General features: G+C 43.6%; 1 protein-coding gene across 2 annotated transcripts in view; it reads right to left on the reverse strand.

Annotated features, from left to right (window-relative positions):
* Positions 1–18,501, reverse strand: part of GNAO1 (G protein subunit alpha o1) — a 167,488-nt gene extending 148,987 nt beyond the window's left edge. The window contains exons 1-2 of one of the 2 annotated variants that reach the window (XM_003943452.4): positions 17,640–18,501; positions 17,376–17,418 (exon numbers count right to left, since the gene is read on the reverse strand). In XM_003943452.4, coding sequence (XP_003943501.1) covers positions 17,376–17,418; positions 17,640–17,757 — 161 coding nt within the window. In that variant the 5' untranslated portion in view covers positions 17,758–18,501. The remainder of the gene's footprint in view (positions 1–17,375; positions 17,419–17,639) is intronic. The other variant, XM_003943453.4, reaches the window with a different exon arrangement.
* Positions 18,502–26,154: the final 7,653 nt, after the last annotated feature.

Consider the following 26,154-nt stretch of genomic DNA (forward strand, 5'->3'; position numbering starts at 1 on the left):
GCAACTGTGCTCCTTGGTATTTATCCAAAGTAGTTAAAAACTTAGGTTCACACAAAAACCTGCAAATGAATGTTTATAGCAGGTTTATTCATAATTCCCCAAACTTGGAAGCAACCAAGATGTTCTCCAGTAGGTGAATGGATAAACAACTGTGGTATATCCAGACAGTAGAATATTATTCAGTTCTAAAAAGAAATAAGTTGTCAGGCCAGGTAGAGGAGCCTTACATATATATTACTAAGTGAAAGATGACAATCTGAAAAGGCTACCTATTAGAAGTCTTTTGAGTCCAACAGTATGATTCCAACTATGTGACATTTCTGGAAAGGCAAAACCATAAAGACAGTAAAAAGATTCGTGTTAGCCAGGAGTTGGGGGAGGAACAAAGAACAGGTGGAGCACAGAGGATTTTTAAGGCAGTGAAAATACTCTGTATGATACCAAAATGATAGACAGATGTCATTATGTATTTGTCCAGATCCACAGAATGTATACCACCCAGAGTAAAGCCTAAGGTAAACTATGAACTTTGGGTGATTATGATGTGCCACTGTAGGTTTATCAACTGGAATAACTATGCCCTCTGGTGAGGACTGCTGATAAGGGGGAGGCTGTGCATGAGTGTGGGAAGGGGCATATGGGAATTTTCTGTACTCCTTTCTCAATTCTGCTGTGAATCTAAAACTGCTGTAAAAAAAGAAGCAATTACAAGACCATTGTAAACATTAAGTATCTAGTTATAAATCTAACAAAAAGTACATGAGCTCTTCATGGGAAAAATTTCTCAAAAATTCTTATGAGAAATTACAATAAATAATGGTAAAACATAACATGCTCATGGATGCGGAAGACTCAAGATTTACAGATGTCAATTCTACTCAGAGTAGTGGATTAGAAGAAATACGAATCAAAATCCTAATGGGGTGTGTGTATGTGTATGTGTGTGTGTGTATGCATGTGTGTTTCACAAAAACTGATTCTAACATTTACATGCAAGCACAAAGAGCTTAGAATAGCCAAGAGATTCATGAAGACCAAGGGGAAGGGGATTTGCTAAACCGAATATCAAGACATGTTATAAAGCTATCATAATCAAGACAGTGTGACACAGTCATAAGAATAGAGTCCAGTGGGATGCTATAGGAGCCAAGAAACAGGTCCCTCCATATATATATGCTTAACCTATGACAGTGGTGGCCCCACAGAACAGTGACAGAAAGCTGGGACCAATGAGTATCCATTAGAGAAAAAACAACTTACGTCATACACAAGGTAAATTAAATACTTAAATTGAAAAAAAAATCTTCGAAGCTTTTTAAAGAGGGGGGAAGTAGAGGGTAGCTTTTACACCTCAAAATAAAGAAAGACTTTTTCTTAAATAGGACACCAAAAAAACACTAGCCAAAAAGAGGGAGACTGAAAGACATGACTATATTAAAAAAAGAGAAATATCTCTTCGGCACAAAACACCATTAACAAAGTCAAAAAACAAGCCAGGGAACTGGGAGGTAATATTTGCAATGAAAACAAACAAATAAAACAAAACAAAACAAAACAAAAAAGGACTAGTATTTAGAACATATAAAGAATACCTACAAATTAATGGGAAAATTATAACCTAATTTAAAAAGTGGCAAAAGAACAAGTACCTCACAAAAGAAGAAATCCAACTATCCAATAAATATATGAAAAGCTGTTCAACTCTTCTTTAGCAATCTAGAATACGTAAAGTAAAACCACAATGAGATCTACTACTTGCCTACTGGTTTGGTAAAAATGAAAAAGTCTGACAATATCAAATATTGGCAAGGATTTATAACAACAGAAATTCTTTCTGCTACTGCGAGTATAAAAATGGAATTACCACTTTGGAAAACACTATATTATCTATTGTAGTTGAAGACTCCCAGCAATTCCTCTTCAAAGAACCTTTCACAAATGCATGTGCCCCAGAATACACACACACACACACACACACAATTTATAGCAGTATCTTTTATAACGGCTCCAAACTCAAAATGCCAAAAAGCTACATCAACAGTAGAATGAATAAATTACATTATAGTCATAGCTGGTCTGTAACAATGAATACTATATAGCAATGAAGTGAATAATATATAACATATTCATGAATATTCACTAATATTTACGAATGCTACATAGAAAAATAAAAATACTACATAGAGCATACTACATAGCAATGAAAATGAAATCCAGCTACATACAACTTAGATATTATGAATGTAATACTGAAGGAAAGATACAAATAGCATGATTCCAGTTACATCAAAACCAGGCAAAACTAGACTAAATGATTCTAAAGAAAGGCAAGGATGCATAAAACTTTCCACAAAAGTTAAGGTACTAGGGAGCAAGGTAGCGAACTGTGATCAAGAAGGGATAATTAGAAACATTCTTGGGCACTAGCAATGTCCTACTTTTTAAACTAGTGATGGTTACCTGAGTGCTTGCTTTTTAAAACATTTGTAAACACATACGATTAATGCACGTTTTGCACGTACATGATCCGCATCACAAAAATGTTTCTTTTAAAGGCAGTGTCAATGTTACCTCCTCCAGGAAGTCTTCCCAGGCTCCACACTGAGGTAAGTGCTCCCTCACCTTTTTATTAATTGTAAGGGCAGAGGTGGAGCCTATTTTGACTCACTATTATATCCTGTGTCCACAACAGTGTTGAACATATGGTAAGTGCTCAATAAATATTTGCTGAATAATCAACAATTGTATTTAAGCACCTGAGTTGGTAAAAAGTAGTTAGCCCTGGACCAATCAATTGATAACAAGAAAGAATGTTCTGAGTGGTGTGATGGAAAGAAACACACCTGGAATCAGAAAAACTAGGCTCTAGTTCTACCATGTACTGGCCACATCACCTTACATAAATCATGTTTTCTCTGATAGCAAAAATGATACAAATAGCTACCATTAGGGGAATTTCAATTATCAGCTACTTGCTTTTAGCTGTTATCTCATTTACCCCTCACAGTGTATCTACAGTGTATTTATTTATTTTTGTCTGTTCTTAACAATCAGGAAACTGAGGTTCAGAAAAACTGAATAATTTTCCCAAATCACACTGTTAGCCAACAAATAGTAAAGCCCACATCTCCAAAGTTCATGCTTCTTTCATACTACTTACTGGCTTATTTTTGCCTCAGTTTCTTCATCTTTAAAATGGGAACACAGTAACATACGTGCAACCTGACAAGGTTGCTGTAAGGCTCAAAGGAGATAATGAATTGCTTGCAAATGTTAAACGCCACTTAAATGTAAGGAGAGTAATATGTAATAAGCATCTCCCATGGGCCCACACAAAAGAAGCAGATGGTTTCTACCCACATTGAGGTTTCAAACCAATTTTGAAGGAAAAGCTAGGTAAACAGGAAAACTAGGAATACACATCAATAAGCTGATGTAAGGAAGCCACTAGGAACAGTGCATAATACAGGCTGAATTGTAAGAACAGCATTGAGGGGGCGTATGGCTTGGATTGTGCAACCATCCCTGTTTCCAGGATTGCTCCTTGCCATGCACCCTCCACAGGGCAGCTAAAGAGATTCTGCTAAGCCTCACTGCAAATCTTTTTTTGATTAAAAAATACGTATTTTGTAAGTCAGGATTATTGAAGTATAATTTAGTTAGAGTAAAATTCACCCTTTTTAGGTATAGTTTCATGACTTTTGATACACACACGCAGTGTATAACCACCGCCATAATTAAGAGAGAAAATATTTACATCACCCACAAAAGTCCCTTGTGCCCCTTTGCAAATCAATCCTGCCCCTCAGGCTCTACCTGCACCCAATTCCCTGGAAACCACTGATGTAATTTCCATCCCTGTGGTTATGCCTTTCTAATGCATAAGTCAGGTCAAGTTGTCAATCTCCCATGGCATTCAAAATGAAACCCAAATGTCTCTCCATGGCCAACAGGCCTTCCCTGAACAATGGCTCCTAACAGCCTCTTTAACCTCATTGTGTGCCACTTTTCCTTCCCTGTGGTCTAGAGCTCCCCTGGCCTTCTTTTTCCTCATTTCTGCCCCAGGGCCTTTGCAACTGCTGCTCCCTCTTCCTCAAATCTTTCCTGACCTGCTTTTTTATCCTTCATCTCCCCTAATCCCTCTCTGTTATTTAATACCAATTTCCTCCTTTAGAACATGTATGACTATATGAAATGACCTTTGCCTACAATTATTCCTGTACTATCTTCCTTCTCTAAAACTGCAAGGTTCTTGAGGGCAGGGAGCTTGTCTATCTTAGTAAGGGATCTATTCCTAGAAACTGAGAAAGTGCCAAAGTATGGCTGGTCTTCCAACGGCCTTCACAGAATGAGCAAATGCACACCAAAGAAGACAGGGAATAGTGAAGGCCATGTGGTTGAAATTCTAAGAAAAGAATTCAAAGAAGAAACAGGGCCTCCATAGCACATGGGGAATTAGGAGTAGGAAGAACAGACACAGCTCAGAACTAGGTTCTTTCTCCACATTGCCATTCTACCATCCCTTCCCCAAGGTCCTCCCACCAATGAGGCCACAGAGTACCAGAGAGATAGAGTATGTGCCTCTCCTGCCCTTGCCCACTGGTGCGCTCAGGCTTGTCCATCTCCTAAGGCATGGGTCCCTCCAGCTCTTGTTGCCTGCCCTGGCTGGAGCTCCTATACACAGCCAGCTCAGATTCACAGCCTTCCTTCTTCTTTCCATGTGAATCCAGAAAGAGGGGGACCCCAGGAGTTGTTTTGTCTTTGTACTGTGGAACCACCTTCAGCATTTCTCCCTGTGGAAGAGCATCAAACCATCCTGGTCTTGCAACCCTGACAGTATTACCAGACAATTTCCTACCTCCCAGGGCCCCACATTCTCAGTGGAGAGTACACGTGGACACAACATGCACTGGTATCCACAATTCCCTGAGCTGATGTCCCAGTTTTCTTTCTCAATTAGCACTAGAGTTCTGAAAGCTTGATTTTTAAAATAATTTATTATGTCAGTTGGGGGTAGCCAGGAGAGAAGGATGGGAATTCCTCTGCCACAAGAACATCTGTTTTGCTGGACAGGAAGATATAAATTATGACGTCAAGATTGCAGCAGAAGCTTATAGATCATGCAGTCCAGTTTCCTAATTGTATAAGTGAGAATACTATGTCCTAGGGAAGTTAAGGAACTTGCCTGGGGACCATCAAGCTCAACAGGAACAGAGTTGAGGAGTAAGAACCTGAGTTCTTGACTCTCAGTCCAGACCTATTTCTACCATAAAATTTTCTTGAGTGGCCATTCTTCCTACTCCTAATTCCCCAAATTTTCTTGAGTTTGGCTTTTATCTCTCTCCATCCACTGAAACTGTATTTCTAAAGGCCCACAATAGCTTCAAATATGACTGTCTTTCCTCAGTCCTTATCTAAATTGGCAATTCCATGAAACAGAACCCTGCTCACCACCCAGAATTCCTGAAGCATTATTCCCTTCCTGCAGATCCATTGTGGGGGTGCTCTGGGTTTGCCTCCTGCTCCCCTGTTCTCTGGCTCCTTTTGCCAGTTGGAACTACCTGTGGGTCTACTGAAGGTAGATGCCCTTCCTCACTGCCACAATGGTGGGCCCCTTCCCTGGGCCCTCCCTCTTCCGGCCATCTGCAGGCTCACCCCAGGCACACCACATCCACTCTCATTCCCAGCCACAAGGGTAGCGAAGCCTACTTTTTCTTCTGTCCCAGATCTCTCTTCTAAATACCAGAACTACCTCCCAAGCAAACAATTGAACATTTCCTGTTATCCTGTAAGGACCTGAAATTCATGCTTATGGGTCGACCTGCCATCTTCCCTCTGCTATCTCTTTCCTGCTCCTGTGCTTCCTAACTCGATGGCATAATTAAACGCCATCTCACAGGTTCAAAATGAGGAGTTCTCTGATCTACACTCTTTTCATGTTCATTCAACTAGACACCAGGGGTCATCTCTCCTGCCTCCAAAATCTCTCCCCCATCCAACTTCACATTGCCTTTCCTACCAATTCCCTAGGTCAGACTACAAAAATCTCTTTGCTGTAAAGCCTCATCTCTAGCCTCCCACTGGCAGGCTCTCCTGACTTGGCACACTATATACCCCTTAGAAAAACGATTAGGGAACCCTACAGTCTAGCCCTACTCTTCCTTTCCAGTCACTTCTCTTCATATTCCCACAAATCCCAGCTCTTCAGTCACAGGAGCCTGCCCACTACTCCCTGGTGCTGTTCTGAATGTTACAGGCCTGCTTCTGTACTTTAGCTCATTCTAGTTCAGATCCTGGAAAGCCTTGCACTTTTTGTCAGCGTGATTTTGGTCATAGGGGATAGAATCCTGGCTCAAATCAGTTTGTGTAACATAAGAGATTTATTGATTCACATAACTGTCAGCTCCATAGAACCAGCTCCAGAGATTCCAGTATCACCATCAGATGTCTTTCTGGCTCCCTCTCTGTACCTTCTCTCCATTCTCTCTTTTGTCCTCCAGTCTCCCAAAGCCTCAGTCTCTCCAATGATAAGTACCCTTCCTCCTTGCAGAGGATAATGGAGATGTGGAAACATGGCCACAGACAGTTAGCTCAAACTTTCATGATTCCAGCCCAGTGAGGACCTTGCTGGAATCCCAGGGGAAGACCTTCTTTCTCACAGCGACTATACAATTCCAGAGAAGGACCATGATTGGCCTCACTTGAGTCACATGCCCATCCCTGGGCCAATCACTGTGGCCAGAGACCCTGTGAATGACAAGGCCTGAGTCATGTACCCACTTCTCGCTTTAAGCAGCAGGGGGCAGTGACCCGCAGCACCACTGGAACAGCCTGCAATGAGTGAAGCTGGGTGGAGTAAAACAAGTGGTGCATGCAACTCTCACTTCTCCACCCAGTTCCCTCCCAGCTCAATCCTGAGCCTGTGTCCAAATTAAATTCTGTCACTGCCTCTTCTGCACCTTGGAGAATCGAATTTGTCTCTTCCAACTGATGCAACTCTCTGAAGGCAGGAACTGGATCTGCAATTACTATGTCCGATTGTTTGTGTACGAGGTTATTGCCTGATTCCTCTGGCAATTCCTCTTGACTTGTTCATCACTGACACTCCAAGCACCAAGAACAGTACCTAACACATAATAGATTGTGAGACAAATATTAGATAAACAAATGAGTGGTTTGAATAGAATAAATGTTATTGGTCTTTGGCATCCAGTAAATAAGCACAGCTGCTTTTTAATTCTTCCTTCATAAAGAAAAGAAATGCTAAGGCAGGAACTCCCTCAACTTCCTATCCTCACCGTTCTGCCCTTGAATTTCTCTACATACTTCCCATCCCTACTGCCCTCATGTCTTAGGGAAGAAGACACACCTTCACGTCAAAATCAAGGTGCCCATCCCCTAAGGGGCTGTGTTCCTTCTACCGCTTCCTCTTTCCTATACCTTCAACTTTTCCATTCATCAGGGCTCTGTATAACTTCCCAGTGGATTCAAGTGCCCCCATGTTAGCCAAATGAGCAATAAAAGCAAAGCCCTCCCAGGACCCCAAACCCGCTCTTCCCCTCCCTACCTCTCATCCCTTTTTTCTGTAGCCTACGTTTCTTTTGGGCAGGGAGGGGGGTCCTCCATTGATTTCCTTAATCCCATACATTTCTCAACTCCACTGCAATTTGGCTTTTCTCCCATCAGTCTATTGAAACTGCTCTTGCCAAGGTCACCAACAACTTGCCAGACTCAATGGACACCTGCCAATCTTCATCTTATCTGTCTACTGCAATATCTGATTCAACTAACCACTTCCTGCCCTTGAAAGTCTTTTCTTCCTTGGCTTTCATAATGCTACTCTGCCTTGGGTTTTCGTTTTCATCTCTCAGATCACCCCTTCTCAGTTTCCCTCACAGGTCCCTCTTCCTAAATTATTCTCATTTCCTGGAGCTGGGACGTGTGTGTGATGGGAGACAGATCCTTGCCTTCTCTCGCCTTCTCATTCAGCCTGCTAAGGTTACCAACTTTATGGCTCTCACTGCTCAAAAGCACCACAGAATTTCAAATTGACCTCTCTTCCCAGGTGTGTCCTATCTAACCCACTTCTACTCAGGTGATCCACAAGAATCATTAACATGATCAAATGTAGTCATCACTTTTCTCCCCAAGTCTTCTCTCTTCCTCCTGCATTTTTCCATCTCACCAGTAGCCCAAACCAGGGATCCGGACTTATTTTTATCCATACTCATTAAAATTTGTCTCCTCCTCAGTGCTCTTCCAACTGATCATCAAATAAGCTAAATTATTTCACTGCCCAAATATCTCTTGAATCTGTTTCCTTTCCCCACTCACACTACAACTGCTTTAACTTAGTTCTTAATCTTTTCCCCACCTGGGTCACAGAAGTAACTTTCCATCTGGTCTCCCAACCTCCAGAGCTGATCCTATCCAGTCTACACAGGTTTCTAATGCCAACTCTCAGGTGGCATCTCATTATCTTCAGAATAAAATCCAAAGTCCTTAGCGCGATAGGTAAGGCCTTTCATAATCTGGTTTCTGTCTCATCTTTCATTCCTCATTTCTTAACACTCCTCTTACATACTTTGCTCCAATCAAATCAAACCATTTTCTTCTCCTAGCATGTTCTATGTGGTGACATATCTTAATGCCTTTGCACATGCCAGTCCCTCTGCCTGGCATTCCTTTTTTTCGACCCAGTGAACTACCACTTGTTTTAAAGGCTCAGTTCACATGCCACTTTCTCTTGGCTATCTTCCTTGAACTGCCTGCCTAAAGAAGGTGTCTTTTGTTCTCTCACAGCACACTGTGCATACAGACGTCGTGGCCCTTCCTACCCTGAAGTGCAAGAGTCTTTTAAGAGTAGCTCCCTCCAGTCCATGAGTTCCTTCAGGACAAAGCCTGAGGCCTTCCTCTACCTCCATGACACTGTGCATATGCTACCCACAAAGTAGGTAATCATAAATGATTATGGATGGACAGATGAATGGATTTCCTACCATCCTGTCTTTCCACGGTTCTCCAAGACACCTGCCTCTACCAAAGCCAGAGGCTTCTCTCTGTTGCAATCTGAAAATGGCCTCCATTTTTGAGGCAGGAATGGAAAATTATTTTAGGGCCTGCCCAGATGGTTGCTAGGGAATACTCTGATGTCCAGATCAGTGTGATATATGATCATTACTACCACTTCCAGAAGGAACTCAGCACCAGTTCGCCACTTGCTATTCTCTCAACCATGGCTGCTGCAATCACCATCTGGGTGTGAGGTCCTAGTCTCCACTGCCCATGGTCTCTACTGCCCATGCTGGTGGTAATCTAGTAAGAAAGGTGTGGAGTTACAATGAAAAGAACACAGGTTTTGGAATTAGAAAAATCATTGTCTGAATACAACCCTGTCACCTACTAAGCTGTGTGGCCTTGAGCAACCCATCTTACTTCTTTGAACCTCACTTCCTCATCTGTAAAATGGAACTGATGACTATCTTTGCTCATAGGTTGATAAACAAATAAAGATAATAGATTGAAAATGATGAACACATCCCATGGCCACCAAAAGCGTTCAATGTGATCATTCTGGTTTACACAGAATAATAAGGTTCAGTCGTTGTATATCTCATACCCTTTCTTTTCTTCAACTAACATTTATTAAGACCTCCTTTGTGACAGGCATTGGGCCTGGTGCTATACGGTGAGCAAAAATAAGTAACATCCTTGCTTTAGGAAGCCCTGGTGAGAAGGAGCACCCAGGCTAGCAAGGGATACAGACACATAAACACCTAATTAATTTGCAGTGTGCCATATGCATTAGCGATCTGAGACCCTGGCAGTAGGTGATTCCAGGGTCAATTTTAAAGCATGGAGATTCTCATATATAACAATATTCTACAGAAAGCATATCTGTTGGCTAAGACACAGGCAGAGAATCCGAGGTAAATTGTTAGCTATGAAGTCCTAGTCTTACGTATTATTCTCCCTTTCTCTTTTCTCCATTCTGCTTGCTCCTAGGATGGTTGAAAAATCAAGAGAGTAGGGGGACAAATTCAGAGCACCAACTATTAGCCTTGCAGGATTTTATTTTACTTTAATTTTTTTTTGTGCTATGAAAAGCACAATGTTTTTCCTCTTCTCTGTAAAGAAAATTAGAACTAAAGATGGCTCAGCAGATAAAAGCTGTGGGTGGTAAATACTCCCACTATTCCTCACTGCCTTTCAGGCTTCTAAGTTTCTCTTTGCATTTACTGCATCTTAGAGCTAGAAACCTGAAAGAGCTCTGAGAAATTCTATGGTGAAAACCCATATCCCGATTAACAGATGAACAAATTGTGGCCCAAGGTGGCCAAATGATCTGCCCAAAGTCAAATGAGAGAGTGAATCAAAATTAAAACAGTTATCCTGATTCTCCCCTTTTACTAGTCTGCAAATCTCCCAGCTCCCTGGGGTTTAGACACCTTAACCCAGGCAAGCATCTTCATATGGTGAATGCCACTGGTGTCCCCACTTCTGAGCATCCTGGAAGCCACAGAAAAACCACTTTTCTTCTAATGTCACTGGCTCTCTCCTCCCAGAAACATCCTATTTCTTATTAATGAGACACTTTCAGATCCTCTTCTATGGTTTAAGAACCATGTCTGCATGGAAACTTTGGTTAGAGTGTTTTTCTCAAATTGCCTCTCAGAACTACAAATTTCCTGGCTGACAAAGCTTTGTGGTTGAGGTTGCCATTTTGCAATTAACTTAGCCTTAAAAGAACTTCCATGGATACTACACATCCCCACGGGATAAAACTACAATTTATGCTTTAATACTGAGAACATCAAGACCCTGAAAACCAAGGGAATTCCCAATTTCATACACTGGTGACAACAGGGAAGGAGCTTGGGGTATCCCTGGTCCAACTCTTTCTGGAAACTGAGCCCTCGGAGGGGCAGAGGCAGAGCTACTGACCTGGACTCCCAGTTCAGTGCTCTTTCCCACCCTTTGAAATGTCACCCCAGCCTCTTGGGCTGAAGCAGCTGCGCCATCAAAAATGTCACATCAGTTATGACAACACAGTTTGTTATATAACTGGTGCTGCAGAGCAGGCAAGGGGAAGAAGCCATGAACATGAACCACAGCACCCCCCTTCTGCTTCTCAGTGCAGCTAAGTCCCACATACTTACTTGACAAGAGAACTCCATATGGGAAGGGAACACCCACTAATCAATCAAAGGAATAAAAACTGGAGCTAACATTCGTATAATGATTTCCACATTCTACACACTGCTCTAAGCACATTTTATATGTTAGCTCATTTCATGCTCACCACAATCCTATTAGTAGTTATTTTTATTATCAGTCCCATTTTACAGGCAAGGAAACGGAGGCACCAGATGTTATGTGCCTTGTCTAAGGTCACATATTTAGTTAGCAGTAGAGCCAAGATTTGAAGCCAGGCAGCCTGTTTGCAAATTCTATGCTTTTAACTACCTCTCAATTTTAGAGAAGCATGCTAAACTGCTTCTAAAGATGGCTCAGCAGATAAAAGCTCTCAATTTTAGAGAGGCATGCTAAACTGCTTGTCTAAACACAAGAAACTACCTGTTTTTCTGAACCAGTTAACAGGTCACTGCTCTCTCCTCTCCTTTCCCTCCATGCTAATCATGGATCTGTTGTACAGCTTCCTTTCTACCAGTAGTGTGTAAATGAGAGGGATGGAAGAAAATAAGAATGTGACACATATTTGAAGAAATTCTTAAGGATGGAGTTCATTTGAGCACCTTCAAGCTTTTTATGACGCTGCAATCAGTAAGAAAGTGAGGTGAGAGCTCTGGTAATAGCATTTGCCACTTATAAACCCACACACTGTGGGTATGTACAAACATAGGCACACAATTTTTCTTTTGTCAGAATCAAAAGTTTTCTCTCTTAGTGTCAATTTTGAGGGTAACTTTTTCAAATATTCTTTTTTTCAGTTTGGAATCACCCCTTTACCAGATTTTCTGTTGTCTTTCAGATCAAGACGTATTCTGTTGATAATGGTCTGTCCGGCTCCATGAGAAATGAGAATGAAAACACCCTGGGAGACAGGAAGTCAAGTCCCAGCATGCAAATGGGCTGAGCACATATCAGAAAAATAGGGCCTCATTCTACTCATATTAAATCTCTGGTGTTAATGGAGTTAGGGTACTGTGAGCAGCTGCAAAACATGAGTGATCTTGTCTTATCTTTAGCAGATGTGGCATGTGAAGCAGCACAATATAATCTGGGAGTTCCATGTGTTAAAAGAAACAAGACAGCACTCCCACTCTGGGCATCATAAATCTAATCCAGCCCTGTTCACACATAGAACAGCCGTTCTGCATTCTTTTCCAGTCATGTTGCTCCTCATGAAGCATCAGCCATTTAATCTAATTGGCAACAACCCTTTTCAACAAGCATACAGGTTCCACTTCAGAATCCAATAGGTAACTGAGGTTCAAGAATTCCACAGCTGATTCCCAAGGAGATCAGGTGGACTGTTTGCCACTCTTCTGGCAGGAAGGTCTGCTGGTATTTACAGCTCAGTGCACAGTAAGGAGGGAGGGAGCACCATACATCAGGAAAAGAGAACTCATCTGCTACTTGATCTGACATTCTGTTCGCGCTGTCGCTGTCTCTGGAGAGCAAGGTGCATCCATTTGAATAAACATAGAGACGGGATGAAGGCAGGGAGGCAAAGCAGCCAACTATATGACTGCAAAAATAACAAGTCTACAAATCTAGAAGAGTGGCTCTCTGTGGAATACTACCTCAATGTGGGACCCTGCGGGAAAGTGTGGAAAATGCCCTTTTAAAGGGCTGCACTTTCATGGGGTAATGGCTGCAGGTTGCTATTCACCTCCATTAATGCCTGTCAGTTAGCAGGTGCTGAAGAGCACTGTGCTCAAAGAATGCAAGCTTGATTGCTTTTTGGCCTTTTGGCTAAGATCAAGAAAAATGCAAACTTGTCCTGAACTCAAACCAAACAGTAGATACCCTAATTACAAGTCAGGGTCAGCTGGGAGGAAAAAATCCATCAGCTTTTTGCTGACAGGTAACCTTTTGAGACAGTCTTTCCTGACAGGGTGGGGTCTGTTCTCTGAATCATATCCCACTTATCAGGCTGGAATATTTGTATGAGTAATGACGTCTTCATCAGGCAAATTCTTAAATTTGTTTTAAAATGGCACTAAGCAGGTATTGTGGGAATGGAATACAACCAAAGTGCTCTATTTTATTGTGCCCATTTTGGTAAAGACTACCAGCTAGCAAGCTATGCATCATGGCCACCTTCGAACTCTATCTTTCTAAAAATTCCACTTAATGCTCCAGAGGTGGATGGCCTGAACTCAACATTACAGAAAACTCAGCATCTCGAATGAGGGCAAACTGTGGCTCCCAAAGCAACTCCACAGTCCATTTTACATTTTTACCAGGTACACGGTCCAAGCGGGTGTCACTATTTGTTCAGAACTGGGAAGTCACTTAAAGTGATATTCTGTCGATTCTACGCCTGATAAAATTACAACTCATTAAAAGATTTCTTTGTAAGGGGTTGGTAATTGAATAAAATTGAAAGTTATTTTAAAAATGTTTGATTGGTCTGAATAACTTACAGTCTTATTGATTGACTACAACACGATGAAGCTGTATCATAGGTGAGGTCACCACTCCCTAACAAGCAAAATTATTTAAAATCCCACGCACAAAAAAGAATCACTAATTACTCACATGTGATATGTATAAAATTATATCTGTGCTAACTCAATTATCACTGTTTATTTCTCAGTACTCAAGTGTTTTGGATTGTCTGACACAGAACTCCCTAACACAAATTCACAATCATACACATAAGGGGAAAAAAAATAACCCCAAACACTATGTTCAAATAAAAATTTTAATGTAAGTACTGAGAATCAGGTTTTTCAAATGACATTCTAAACTGTAGTATCTCTTAAGCAGATGCAAGTTTCCCTTTACAACAGGTATCAAGCAGAAGAATTTTATGTCAGTATCTCTGCAATGCTCTTAGGCTGATGAAGACGTTAACCCTTTGTTCTAAATGGCAACTGCCAGCCAGTTCTTTATCATTTAACTTCAGTTACTATGGGAATATATGGAAGGCTGTTTCTTCTAATTAGCATACCACAACATGGATGAGAACACAGGCTCAATGGAATGACTCTGCTCTTCTGGAAACGCTGAATAGAAGCGGTTTTATTCAGTGATGTCTGAATATCCATATTCTTCCTCTCAATCCAATGTGCTGAGCTATTAGACTGTGGCCTATAACTTAAAGTTAAGTTATACCCTAGGGTAACCCATAACTTTAAATTAACTTTAAGTTATACCCTAGGATGGGTTATCAACACAGCCTCCTAATTAACCCGTACATATGGACTGATAGGTTGGTCACCAATAATGGACTTTCACAAGGAAGTCAGAAACTGCTTTCTAAAATGCCACCTAGATTTTCGGGCCTGGCACCATCCACAGTAGAATTTTCCTGACTTGAAGTGGCTCTCAGTCAAGTGGCCATCTCAAAAACCATCTCTGCAAGGGAGGACTCAAAGAAAAAAAACTGTCACTAGGATACAGTGACACCTATCCCACATTTTGTGGTTAATAAAACAAGTCCTGCCTTCAGCTTGGCACAAGGCCCTGATCTGATGTATTTCAAGCCAAGCTGGAGGGCTCACAGGGAAAGCTGCCATTCATGAATGCTTCAAGAGGACAGGATCCCAGGGTCCCTCGTGGCAAACCAGGGACCAGAAACCTTTGTGATAGACCTTTGGAACAGACCTGCCCTGCTTCTTAAAGAGAGTTGGTGTATTGTGCTTTTCTTTAAAAAAAAAAAAATTGTTTTACCTACAAAATCTGTTTTTCCTAATATTTTTCTTGAAAAAGGTGTCCTGTAAGGGTGAAAAAAAGGGGGGCGGGAGAAGTGTAGGGAAAGAGAAGAAATGCTCTGATTTCTGATTTAACAATCTCAAACATCACTCACTTCATTTTCCCCCCTCCTGGGTGTAACCAAATACAAGACACATAGGACTTTTTCTGGTAAGTCTACATCCAGCCTTCATTTAAGATTTCCTGTCCAGTACATAATTATAAATTTTCATCCTAAAGTGGCACACCTATTTCCCCAGAGAGCTCAGCTCTCTTTGAATAAAAAAAGGTGAGGTACCCCTTTGGGGGATTCAGTATATATTTTTAAACTTCTCATTAAATCAGCCTAATTTATGGGGCATGTTCAGGAAAAGCAGTTCTTTGGCGGATTCAAAGTTAATTTGCAGACTCTGGCCTGTCCCCCTCCTTCTGCCCCTCCTGCGAGCTCCCCTCCCGCGAGCATTTCCGAATGCGTTCGACCCTCTCCGAAGCGGCTCGGCTCTCTCCGCCGGAGCGCGGACTCTGCTCCGAACACCGCCGACTCTCTCCGAGCCCCGCGCCCAGACCGCACCGAGCCTAACCGAGCGTCGCCGAACTGAGCCCCATCGACTTTTCCGTCCTCGGCTGGGCGCTGTCCACCACTTGCAACGCCTGAAACCTCATCCAGCTCCAGTGGCTGGGGCGTCTACCGGGCTCGAGTCCTCCGCTGCTGATTACAGACTTCTGAAGTTTTAAAACGTCCCCCCTCGGGAGAAAGGAGTGGCGCGGCTTGCATTTACCGATCTGCAAGAGCTCCAGACAGATGCAACATGCACCTTGTGGCAAAGAGCAATTCCCCAGGCCCCGCCTCCCCATCCATTTGGTTTGCACAAGCTCCAAAGAAACCCCAAGCTAAATTATCCTTGGTTCAGAAGGGTGCAGCGAGCGGAAGGGGCCTCTTCGAAGAAAGCCCCAGGGAGCTCTCGAACAAAAATAAGAACATGTCAAGCAAATGGGGAAACTGTCTCCGAGTCGCTACTCCCTACCATCATGGCGCCGCCTAGAACCCGCTTGTCATGCCTGTTACACATGCAAGATTTTTTGCATCTTGGTTCTGAAACCGCAAGCATGCTTCATCTCCTACTCCCACCTTCCCACGAAAGGGGTTTCTATTTTCCATTGTTTCCCTACGCGATGCAATTACTTCGGCTACTCTGTCAAGTTGAAAAATAATCATTTTTGTTTACTGTACAGCAACCCCTAATTAGGAGCTGTGTGTGCACGAAGGTGTCACAGCAAAGCGACGTGGAATTTTCGCTAAACGGTCTTAACGAACTCCTCGGTCCTGAACTGACAGGCCAACGGAAGCAGGAGGCCCCGAGGGCGCATACCCCTTCGCTGCCAGCCACCCCCTCCCCAAGCAAAGCTGCCTGTGGGCTCACCAGGAACTGTCGGGTGGATAGGGCAAGAAGCGAGCCTGCGAGTGGGAAGGAAGGGCGAGGCTCCTTATTGAGAAAGTGTGGAAGAGAAGGAATATCCCATTTTGTTTTAATTTTCAAACATCACTCAAATCCACCCCCAGTTAATTAGGAGGGGAAACTGATAGCTAAGGCAGAAGGGGGCGGCGGAAAGTGGGGCCTGAAATCCGCATTGTGAGTAGATTGCATGGAACATGGCCTATGCAGAGTGTAAATAAACACACTGATAAAGGCCACGGAGCGAAGGAAAACTGCGGGTATCAGGAGAGCAATGCTGGGAGGGTGGGGGAGGAGAGGAGCTGGGGGCAGCAAGGGGAGGACATTCAGCCTCACAGGCAGCTTCCCTCCCCCTTCCACCTCTACCTTGGATAAAACTGTGCCAGTCACATCCGCTTGGAAACCCGCTCCTTCCCCTGGCACACGACCCCTCCCCTAACCCTGGCCCTTTTTTTGGGTGGGCGGGGGGAGGAGACGTACAAAACACAGCCTCCAATTCAGCACCAAATGCATGAACAGCAGACACTTGATCCTCCACCCCAGTCTAGGGCTGGGTCCCCTCCATGTTAGCCAAGTTCAAAATCACTGCCCCAGGAGAAGAGCAGGGGGAAGTGGGATTACGGACCTTCGGGGATAGGGAGGTATGGAGGGAAGAGAAGAGAGAAATCGAGACAGAATGAAACAGGGACACAGAAATGGAGGCGGTGAGACACAAAATATTCCACAAGCAAGAGTAATGATCATAACCATGCCAATAGTGTGATGTTCTGATCAATATGGCGGACGCTGTCATTCATACAACTACAGGCGCTCCCCTTCCCCCTCCCAAAAAACACCCACCCGGGAGTTGGGGTGGAGGACCCAGAACCAACGTAGGGAGTGGGGGAGGGGAGTCAAATATAGGGGTGTGTGTGTGTTTGTGTGTGTGTGCACGAAAACAGGCCTGGAGAGCAATGTGGAGTAAGCAAGGTAATAAAAACGATTTAAAAAATTATTCTTAATAAAAGTACAAATCCCAGTGCCACAGGGACTTACTTCATCTGCTTCACAATGGTGCTTTTTCCTGATTCTCCAGCCCCTGTTGGGACACAGACAGTGGGGAAAAACTGGTGAGTGTCAGCTTAAAGGAACGGGGGGGGGGGGGTGAACTAAGGCATGCGAGGGGGTGGGCGATCCTGGGCACATGGTGTTGCCAACTTGGGGACCAGGTCTACCGGGCGCGGGTGGGGTGGGGGAGCTGGCGGCAGGGGTGCGGAGTGGCCGGGGTCGGGGGATGGGGGTGGTAGCGGCGGTCCTTACCCAGCAGGAGTAATTTCACGTCTTTGGCGGCGCTGATGCCATCCTCTTTGAGGTTTTTCTCAATCGCCTTGCTCCGCTCGAGGGCGGCTCTCTCCTCTGCGCTCAGAGTACATCCCATGGTGGCCCCTTTCCTGCCACAGCCCGCACAACTCCGCTGGCACGGCTCCCCGGATCGGCGCGCCCCCCACCCCCCCAGAGAGCAGAGCCTGGGCTCAAGGGGGGAAAATCACGATATCCTCTCCTGGGCTGGAAACAAAAATGTCGGGTAACCAGAACCCCCCAAAAAAGCCGCTAACAAGATTCCAGCAGCGGAGACTCGCGGCAGCTGGTGGGGGTCTGGGGGTGTCGAGTCGAGGGTAGCCGGGGTCAGGGGCTCCGGAGCCGAGGGAGGAGGCGCCCGCGGACCGAGGAGGCGCGGGCTGCAGGCACTGAGGCTTGTGCACGACCCAAAATAAATAAAATAATAGTCGAGGCCGGAGCCGCAGCCGGAGCCGACGGAGGGTGGGGTGGGGGGCAGGGTGGGTCCTGCTGCCGCGGCTGCTGGAGGAGGAGGCGGTGGCGGCGGAGGAGGAGGAGGCGGCGGAGGCGGCGGCGGCGGCGCGGGATGTGGAGGGAGTGAGTTAGGGGGTGCTGCTAGTGCATGTGCATCGCCGCTCTTCAGCCGTCGGTGCGTCCGCGGCGCCTTCGCCGACCCCCGCGCGCTGGGCAGGGCTGGGCAGGGGGCCGGACCGGGGGGCAGGTCTCTAGCGGGAGGCGGCGTTGCTGTCTCCCAGAGCTCGCATCGCTCGGTGAGCCTACCGGAGAGAGAGGGAGAGCGCCAGGGAGCCGCGGCCAGCCGGGAGCTCGAGGGAGAGGGAGAGAGAGAGAGAGGCAGGGAGGGAGGGGAAAAAAAAAAATGGGAGAGCGAAGGAGCGCGCGCGCGCCAGGGCCTGGGCGGGGGGATGAGGCGAGCGCAGCGCGCGAGTGCGCCAGCGGCTCTGCGCACCCGGCTCCGCGGGCCGCCGGCTGACGTCAGCAGGGCCGCGCGCCGAGCCCCCGGGACTGGGAGAACGCGGGGCGGGGGAGGCGCGCGCCGGGGGTCCGCGTCAGCCGGCGGCGGCGCGCACGCGCGCTCGCGGAGCATCCTCCCCCTCCCCCAAGCGCCCTCCGGGCCCGCTGCTCCCCCGGGGTGGGCGCGTGCGGGGCTGGCGGGGGCGGGGCGTGGGGCCGGGCGCGCGCGGGTCCCCTACCCCGCCCCTGCCCCCGCCCCCGCCCCCGCCCCCGCCCCACGCGGCGGCGGCGCGGACCTCCTTGTCAATGGGAACGCTGGGCCGGGCGGGCGGCGCGGCAGTCAGGTGGGCCCCCCAGCTCGCGGCCGGCGCGGCCTCTGTCCCTCTCCCGCAGGCTCTCCATCTTGTCTCCCGCAGCCCGCCTTCTCCGTGGCTCTCCAGCTGATGGGGCCGCAGAGCCGAGGTCAGGTTACCTCAGGAACGCGTTGTGGTAGTGGGTCGCAATAAAACCGCGCGCCCCAGAAATCGCTTCTGGAGCGTGAGGACAGATTCGGACTTTTCGCGTCCTTAGTCCACATTTATAGAGCACCTAGTATGTGAGAGCCAAGGCTGTAAGGAGAGGAATGCAGCGGGCCGAGAAAGGCTTGGGCCTGTTCTCCGGGAGCCGCTGCCTCCAGGGCCGTCGGCTACCCTGCTCCGAGATCCCAGCCGCCGCTCTCCGCGCAAGAGGGGTGCCCACCCTCGGAGGCGGAGGGCCCGGAGCGGAGGGACGGGGCTTCAGGCGACCGGGAGCTTGCAGCAAACCCCTGATCCCTGAGCAGTTTATTTTAAAAGCTTTTGCAGGTGTTGGACGGTTTAGCCTGGCGGAGGCCTCTTTGCACTGAATTCTTCTGTCTTCCTCCTTCCAAACACACAAAATGAATTTTGAATAGATTTTGGATGAGAGGTTTTCTTCCTTCTTTCATCTTCTGAAACATTTCCCCCTCATTTCTATTCAAATAAAGACCCAGAAACCCGGGTCAGTTACTTGGTGTACAGCTAGTCAAATACTGAGGAAACCAGTTGATATTTGCCAAAGATTGGGCATGTTCTGGGTGGTCTCAGATTTTGAAGAAACGAATTTTTTACTGCACAAAATAGTTTTACAATCAGTTCCATCAGGCAGCCCCAGGGGCTCTCCTAGGGAAAGGGGCCAATAGGCAAGGTTGCATGGGGATAAGAGAGGCAAGCGGCCAGTGGAAAACGTTTTTGTTTTTTTGTTTTTTCCCCTAACAGTTGGGCATTTCTGTGGCTCTGAAAGCAAACTTGTTTGTTTCATTTCAACGATAGAAAAAAACACTCCTGTTTTGGAAATGTAACCCAGCATAAAAATACATTTGCAATGGGGAAAAAGAAGGCAGTTTAGGGCCACCCAGAAGAAAATGCTTTTTCCCTTGATTTTTTTTTTTTTAATTTGGTATTTCCCAGTGTGGGTTTGCCTTATTTTACAAATAGCTGCCTATGTCAAGCTGTGGGTATGTGATTTAAATATTTTAATTTGAATCACATTTTACATAGTCTAGGAAACTGACAAAGGAATCCTATAGAGAATTGTTTCGTAAAGTGAATAACTGCTTCTCTACCTACCCACCCCCCACCATTCTTTTCTGTGTGTGTTTTTTGGGGGATGTTAGGGGATAAATCTGGTTTGGCTTAAAAATCACTAAAACGCAGCCTTTCAAATCCAAAACAGAGAGCTTAAGCATCCAACATTCTATAGAATGTGTTATTTCCTCAAGAGGTTGCTAGGAACAGTTATGTAGATCTACCAGATGCAGGGAAAACACTCCACACCCTCACCCAGGTGCCGTATCCCTGCAAGACTGCATTGGAAAGACTGAAGAGGTAAGAATATAACCATTTCATGGCAGATGGTGGGTCACATTTCATGTTTCTGTGCTCTTTCATATGAAGTAATTTTTGGTTTAAAATCTTAGGCTCTTGGGGTATTCCAGGGTTGTATGGTTGAATGAAACTCTCATTGACCTTGGGTATATGTATTGCTTCTTGGTATCAGACCTAGTATAAGGAGGCACAAACCTGTTTTGTGTTTTTCACTCTGTACTTACTAAGCACCTACCTACCATGTACAGGGTAATTGTTCTAGGTGCTAGAGATGTTATATTTCAGGTTTGTCTACTCAGTTTTCTTTTTCTGGGTCACTTTGCATCTTTATCGCTGGGCTTCGTAAAAGACTAATAATAATCCGCTTCATCTGTATAGTGCTTTACAGCTTACAGAGCACTTTTACAAAAATTATCTCATGTGATCCTCCCACATAAACCTCAGTTAAGCACATGGCGTGGGAAGCATCATGGCTGAGTGCAAAGAACCTGGACCATGAATACAGATCAACCTGGGTACCCATTTTATAGCTGAAGAAGCTGAGCCTCTAACTTTTTAGGGTCACGAACAGTTATTATTCTTACTACTACCTGTAAGTAGTAAGCCAGTGTTCCTTTCACAGGTTTGTGGACTCTGAGAAACAGCATGTTAAATACACAAAGTATGCTTCTGAGACTTACAGAAAGCTTACAACCCCAGAACCCAATCATATTCAGGTTCCCCCAAAGGACATGAGGATAAGAATCTCTCAGTTCTCTGTGAATTATTAGTAATTAGATAATACCACAAGTGTTTAATTGTTCACAGTTCATTCCTGTGGGAATGGGGAAATTACTATCCTTACATCAGCAGCAAGAGATGCTTAGACCAAGGACAGATTCTATTTGGTTTTATTTTATTTGATCCTCAGAATTTTATTTCTTGGGTTATTGTCGATGTCCAGTGAATAACTCTCCCTCCAACCTCAGTTAGCCATTCCCTTTGCTATGTACATACACCTTCAGTATATTTTTAATTTTAAAAGTACATAATTATTTTATATACTCTCTACAGGAACAACAGCAAAGCAAAGTTACTTTTTTACTGCATGTGGCTGCTAGATCTGGAGGGCAATTCATGATATCAACAACATTCCCCAGCTCTGACTTAGAGAATGTGGGCTCTGATGAGGTAAACTGAATTCCCCTATTTGTTCCCTTTTATAGTTTAATTAAATATGAAACTACTTTATTTAAATATGTATGTATTGGCAATCTACTATGTTTAATATATTGATTTAGACATGAAGACAGGTTGGGATGTCACGAGCTTGGAATCTTGAAATCCTGAAACTTCTGTAGTGTTTTCTTAAAACAATTCACATTAGAATTAGCTGGGGTGCTTGTTAGAAATTCAGTTATCCGTCTTTTACCAACTCATACTCTTCAGCCATTCACATTGATAGCCACTGCCCAGGTGATTTTTCTGTGTACAAAGTGTTGGTCTTATACAGAATCCATATGTGGCAATTAATTCTGCTAAGAGCTGTCTTAAAGCCCAGATATCTTACATGTTTCTAAATCCAACTTTTTTTATGTCTACTAATTTTTTGTATTTCTGTCAAAGGGAAAAAAATGATGAAAATTACTATTCCTTATGAATACTACTCTCACAGGACGAAAATAAGCTAAAATATGTGATTCATAAGCTAAATGAAACTAAACTAAATATCCAGTGAATTAGTCATTTTATTTCCTTTTCTTTTTCTTTTTGAGATGGAGTCTCACTCTCTTGCCCAGGCTGGAGTGCAGTGGTATGATCTTGGCTCATGGGAACCTCTGCCTCCCATGTTCAAGTGATTCTCATGCTTCAGCTTCCCCAGTAGCTGAGATGACAGGTGAGCGCCACCATGCCCAGCTACTTTTTTTTTTGTATTCTTAGTTGAAACAGGGTTTCACCGTGTTGGCCAGGCCTGTCTCCAACTCCTGACCTCAAGTGATCCACCAGCCTTGGCTTTCCAAAGTGCTGGGATTACAGGCGTCAGCCACTGCACACAGGGAATTAGGCATTTTAGGGAGAATGTTAGGTAGAAATTTTGGGTTTCTGCACCAAGTTTATTTCTATTATAAAAGTGATAACTCACAATCCAACTTAGTGGTGAATATGATTTAGAAGAATGTGTGGGTTTGGCTAAGAGATGACTTTTTTTCCAGTTTGTATCTGTCATTAATGAGGGAAGGTACTGATCAATCTTTTCATATTTCTAAAAGACAAGCCCTATATTCAGTATTTCCCTAACTGATATTTATGCACCTCAGACCTACCAGAGTGGTGGTTCTCAAACACTGTGCACAAGAATTACCCAAGGTGCTTTTTAAAGAGCAGATTTCTGGGTTTAATACCTAGAATTTCTGAGTCAGTTAAGTCTGAGGTGAAACTTGGGAATCTTTATTTTTACTTTCATACCTTCTTCCCAAGTACTCAGATACTTTGGGAAAACATTAGTAGACTGTGAACTCCTTTGAGGGAACAGAGTTGTCATATTACTTTGTGTATATCCCCAAAGATCAAGGATGGCCCACTGCCCACAGGTCATCAGTTTCAATATTTGTTAACTAAATTCACCAGTCAGTAGGCAAGGGCTAAATCGGACACTATCACAAAGCTCTTCCCACCTCTGAGACTTTTGTTTTTGTAGCAGAAAATTTTTAAAACTTGATTATTCTACAAAGATTGGATGAGTTCAAAAAGGTAATGGCTTGTCGTCAAGTAAGGTTCTGAAAAGTGAAATGATACAGATTTTAAACAAAAGAATGGGAGATTTATTGGCCTATGCCAGCTTGTGAGATGAGTGTTTGCCAGGTGTTTTTGACATTCCCATCAGAAATTTTTTTTGCTTAATTTCATGTCCCATTTTGTTATTTTGTAAAATGCATGAAAAAATTAGTTTTCTTATATATAATTTTAGGGATAAGAGATGTCATAGGAAGAAATAAAGGTTTTGTGTACTTTTAAATGAAGGGATTTTTCATGAAGGAGCAGATTCACGTTTATAGGTAATTGAATTGAGCTTTTAAGTTATTGAAGTCCATTATGTGGTCACTGTTGACAACATAATTTGTTGAGTATTCATTGATGGTTCAAGAACCCCGAAGAGGGTGTGCTTTGTGAGTTTTTTCAATTTAGTATAGCTAGAGAATCCCACAGGGATCCCTTTGGATTGCATAGAGTGGAAAGTTGGAGGGGCCGAGGACTAGTGCTTTCTTTCACATTTACAATAAAGTGGACCAAGAGCTGAAATTGAAGTAGGAAGCTTGGCTTAATATGAAAGCATTACCTAAAGTCATGGATTCCTATTGGAATTTTCTTGGAAAACCTTTCATTAGAAATTAAGATTCTTACTTGTTTTGATGGGAATAATAGTACTTTTCAACCTACCTGGGCTAGAGTTGACAGTTAAGGTTAGCAGGAACATATTTGTAAAATATTTATTTAGTACTTATTATGTCCTCCAGAAGACAGAAGCTTTCCTTACACAAAGGTTATTTGCATTATTTATCATATTTTCAATCTCCATAGAGCTTTTCACACATGCAGCTCAAATACATTTTAGACATTATCTCATTAGGCTTCTGTAAGCTTCAAGGTCCAAAGTCTTATTACTGCATTGCTTTTTACAGATAGAACTCTTTTAGTTTGTTCCTGTCAGTTATATTTGTGAAAGCAAAAAGTAGGTGAATTTTATCTGAATCCAGTTAGAACAAATTTGAATTGGCTATAACAAATGTAACTTGGGGAGGAGAGGCTATCCATTAGTTCAGATTTAGATGTGCATTGAGAGTGTTTGGCCATACTAGACTGAATTAATTTTGTGACTTGTGTGCATTCTTTAAAGTACATGTGGTCTGAGGTGTTCCCAAAGTCTGCCAAGTACCAAGATCGAGGCGTTCCAGCTGGGTAACATGATTCTTTAGTTGAGCTGACATTTAGGCATGTTATCTATTCACCAAATGCCTGCAAAACCCTGACCTCTGTGGCAGAGAAAAACATTTTTATAAAATTCCTGTGTGTGTGATGGAGCAGATCTATAAAACTAAAAAAGGACAACTCAGTGAGAGACACATTTTCAACCAGTCACCTATCCCATAGGACTTTTACCTAGAATCATTTTAAGGTTGAAGTAAAAAGAAATGAACTATACTGATATTCTTCTCAAGTAGTCCCTGAAGTCCACTGTCTCTCCACCTGGCCATTGTAGTCTTTGGAGAGGGCTAAGAGGAAAGAACTCTGAATTAGTTACATCCAATATAAATGAAAAATAGCATTGTTCCTAATGACTAAAGAGAGGACATACACCCGTCTTAATAAAAACACTGAAAGCAGTGGCCTAACCATGAGTCTGAAATTAATGAGGTTGATGCCCAAAGGCAATCTTACAAGAAAAAAAATCCGTGGTGGGATTGAGAGGTGGGGTGAATGAGGCAGTGGAAGAAAAAGGGCAGATTTAGAGATTGGTCATTTTGATCATTCTTTTTTTGATTCTGCAACCTCTGCTTCTGCTGTAGGTAGTGATACCAATCATTTTTTCCCTTTTTTTGCCTCCTTTGTCTCTGCTCTGTTCTTCTACTTGGCTTTATCGCCCTCATAAACACTTCCACAGCAAGAAATAGTGATAAGAATGATATTTTCCTGTAATTATCTTTATTTAATGAATGAATGTCTTTTATATTTATTTTAGGCTTGCCATGTGCCAGACACTATGTTAGTTGTTGGGAATATGCTGTTGAATACGACATATATGATCTTCTGCTATCATGCAGAGGCATATAGTCTCAGACTTTTGAATTATAATAATCTCCTATATTATTTATTTAAGTCCTTAAACAGCTATTTGAAATAGCCAGGATTTCTGGTTTTCATTGCATACATAATGAAATTCAGCTTAGAAAAGTTCAAGCGATTTACCCAAGATCACATAGCTCATAAATTGTGTAATCAGAATGGACACCTTACTTTTTTGAATTCCAAGACAGTGTTCTTTCTGCCACATCATGCCACTTCCCGAAGATTCAAGGTTCAAAGATTACATCTCAGCTGCTCTTTTAAATAGCACAGGCACCAATTATGCTATTCATATTTTAGTGGGTTTTTACTTTATTCAGTAATCCTTCTCCTACTTTCTTGGATATTATTGACCATCATAATGAACTTTACCCAAGAAACTTATGATCCCATGATATCTATTCCAATAAATCATTCCTAGCTCTTAAAGCAGAATAGATTATCTTTGTAGTACATAAATCAGAATATTCTCCATATTTTGCAGCACCTCCTCCCTCAAAGGTGAAAACCAGAAATTGACAGTAGATGATATGCAACTATTACAGATATTGTGAAGCTTCAGTCTCAGTAAGTTTGGACAAATAATACATGAAAGTGGTTTTCAAAACTAAGGGGAAGTAATGCCAAGAAAGGCAGCAGAGTGAAAAGAACACTGGACAGAATGAAGAGACAAGACTTTTAGTCTCTGGCCACCTTTGGGAGACTTAATTCACTTTCCAGGTCCAGTTTCCTCAATCAAGAAAGTGGATTTTAGGTATCTTCTGTCCATAATTCTAAATCCAAATTGAGAGGGCAGAGAACCTGGAGACTGACATTGGGGA

This window comes from Saimiri boliviensis, chromosome 1, assembly GCF_048565385.1.
Source record: "Saimiri boliviensis isolate mSaiBol1 chromosome 1, mSaiBol1.pri, whole genome shotgun sequence".
In the NCBI taxonomy this organism is placed as follows: domain Eukaryota; kingdom Metazoa; phylum Chordata; class Mammalia; order Primates; family Cebidae; genus Saimiri; species Saimiri boliviensis.